This window comes from Thalassophryne amazonica, chromosome 17 (assembly GCF_902500255.1).
Source record: "Thalassophryne amazonica chromosome 17, fThaAma1.1, whole genome shotgun sequence".
NCBI classification, from domain to species: Eukaryota; Metazoa; Chordata; class Actinopteri; order Batrachoidiformes; family Batrachoididae; genus Thalassophryne; species Thalassophryne amazonica.
The window spans coordinates 4,854,870-4,857,639 of NC_047119.1; the positions used below are offsets into that span (position 1 = coordinate 4,854,870).

Here is a 2,770-nt window from a genome sequence, read left to right on the forward strand (position 1 = left end):
GTGGTGCATCAGGTCCCACTGTCACCTCACAGCCACAGGTGTCAGTATTTGAATCCAGTCTGGGCCCTGTCAGTCCTCACAAAACCCAAAAAACATGAGGAGGATGATACTGGTGACTCAACACCAGTGTTTCTCAAACAGTGGGGTGGGGATGTTCTGGGGTCAAGGATGACTATGGGTGGAAGTCAAACTGAATTTGAATGATGCTGACTCATGTGGATAAAAAATAAATAAAATAAATAAAAATAAAAAAAACAGATGATTCATGTGAAGTGCGCAAGCCTGAATTAGAATGATTATTTCCAACAAGATGACATTTAATGTATTCACAGACGATATTTGCTATGAAATTAAAAGAAAAATGAATAATACTCTTCAAGTTTGACACTTATTTATTGCTATTTCTTCAAACATGCCAGTGTTTGATCAACACTGGAAGCAACAATTTTTCACCTTGTAAAATGGGTCAAATGTTTAAATTCAATAGATGTTGACCTTTTTTCCCCACATTACTTTGGAAGCCAAGCATTAAAAACAGTAAAAACTATTTGGGTTTTTTCTATATGTTCAACCATTAATTTGCATTATGATTTACCAAAATTGGATCAACTTTAATTTTTGACTCCTGTCTAAATTTAAACTGGCTATTTGTTAGGAACATACCTTATCTGCCCTCCTGTGTGTTCTGCTTGTTTGTGAGTCTAGGCTGCACATGTCTGATCTTTGACATCTCCACCTGCAATCAGTTCTCCACTCCTGAGCAGTTTAAAGACCGGTTCATTCTGCCACTCATCATCAGTTTGTTAACTATCATCCTGTTGTACACTTGGTTCTCATTCTGTTTTTGTGTGAGCCTTTTTCATACTGGGTTTGTCTCCTGTGTTTCTCTCAGCTGACAGCACCTAGTCTCACCTCCCGTTTGCCCGTGCTGAGCCTCCAGACCCACTGACCTCCTAGGAATATTCGGCTCACCACCCTGACCTTTGCTCATTTTTCTGTAAAATAAACCACATCATTTTGACTAAGCTGCGCCTGATGTCTGTACATTGGGGTCCTATTCTTACTTCTGCGTCACACTTTGGTTACAATTTTTGTTGTTTTTGCCCTATAACTCCTTCACTTTCTGCCACACATAATCCAAACTATACCTTTTCTAACTGTTGTAATCACACAAATAATTTGCTGTGCTTTTCAACATGATTATATCATTTTTATATTCTGACCCCTGTGTAATGCTTCACTGACTCCTACTCCCCTCAAGAATGATTATACATTTTTCTGTAGATGATGGTAATTTGAGGCTGGATGGTAAGGACTGTTTGTCTACCTCAGGTGGTAAGGAATCAGTCAAAATTCTTTAATCAAGATATTCAGACAGATATGCTGAAGGTCTTTCCCTTGAAGAGCCTGAAGTAATGCCCGGATCCTGTAGACTTTGACATGATCACAAAGAAGAAGGGGTCCAGACAAGAATGGAGGCAGCACAAACACACCGCTATGTTAAAGTAAATATAAAAATCTCTCCTTTCCATCCGCAAACAGGTGAACATAGTGGAGAAAAATGCAAATTCCAGCAGGGGTAAAACACACCAAGAAGATGATGAACACCAGTGTACTAGCTTTGATATAGATCCCCCAGTCATTCTGCGAGCGGTGCAGCTCTCTAACAATTTTCACATAGCATACAATGGTGACCACAGCGGCATCAGGAAGCTGAAGATGGTAATCCCAGGTTGTAGTAAAGCAGGAACGCATGGGAGGCATGACTAAGAGGCAATACATCATGGCAGGTGATGACACCCACCTCAGGGAGTCGGTAGCTCTGCTGGATGAGTAAGTCAGGCACGACCGCCGCCCCAAATACCCCCCATACAGCCACGCACACCCATGCAGTGCACATCCTCTTGGGGAGGCTTTTGTACAAGAACGGGTGCACCACAGCCAGGTAGCGCTGACACTGATTGCACGCCAGCGTCTGAGCCGAACAGTACAGGTTACCATAGAAACAGGCTGTGACCAGTCGCAGGCAGTCTCTCCGAGGCTCCAGTTGTTTCCATGGAAATGGTAGTGAGCCTTTAAGAGGAGGGAGAGGAGGAGGAAGAGGTCCGACAGAGCCAGGCTGCAGTAGAGGATAGCAGAGGACACTTACGAATTTTGGTGGCCAGCGTGCACAAAATGGCAACGTTGGCTGGGATGCCGACACAAATGACCAAAATATAAATAATGGGGATGACTTGTGTGCTCAAAGCACCTCGGAGATAAAGTGCCGTGCTGTTACTATTGCAAAATCAGTAATGGAGGTCATGAAATGGAAAGGGAGCTTGTGTCACATTTAGAAGAGGAATGGATGTCACCGGAATGACCACTGGATTCCCCAAAAATACTCTTGGAAAAGCTGCATCCTTCTTTGAAGTATTTGTCCCTACCAAAACAAGAAGAAAAATAAGCATTAAAATACATTTTTAGAAAAAGAATCAATTAAACTGACAGTATTGAGAATAAAAGAATCATTTGTAAGTACAGAGAATAGTTTGCATGCACAGTATGTAGTACATGTGTATATATACAGGATTTTCATACAGTTAAATGTAGGTCCAATCTAGTCTGAAGCCTCCTGTGTGCAGAAATTTCACATCTTTGCTGTGAGAAAACACTTCTCTGTTCCACGGCACCAATAATAGTGAAGCAGATAACTGTAACAATTGTTCATTTCTGGAAATAAGCACCAAAATTGGCACACATACTCGTTAGACATTCCTCTTTTGAAAAA

The 2,770-nt window shown here is 41.6% G+C and overlaps 1 protein-coding gene across 1 annotated transcript; it reads right to left on the minus strand.

Moving 5' to 3' along the window:
- Positions 1-298: 298 nt before the first annotated feature.
- LOC117530034 (proteinase-activated receptor 3-like) lies at positions 299-2,288 on the minus strand (the record flags this gene model as incomplete). The annotated part of the gene is given in 6 exon segments (XM_034192972.1): positions 299-1,520; positions 1,522-1,700; positions 1,703-1,729; positions 1,732-2,022; positions 2,025-2,144; positions 2,147-2,288. Coding segments are annotated over 6 exon segments (909 nt in total), but the record flags the coding sequence as incomplete, so codon positions are not given.
- Positions 2,289-2,770: the final 482 nt, after the last annotated feature.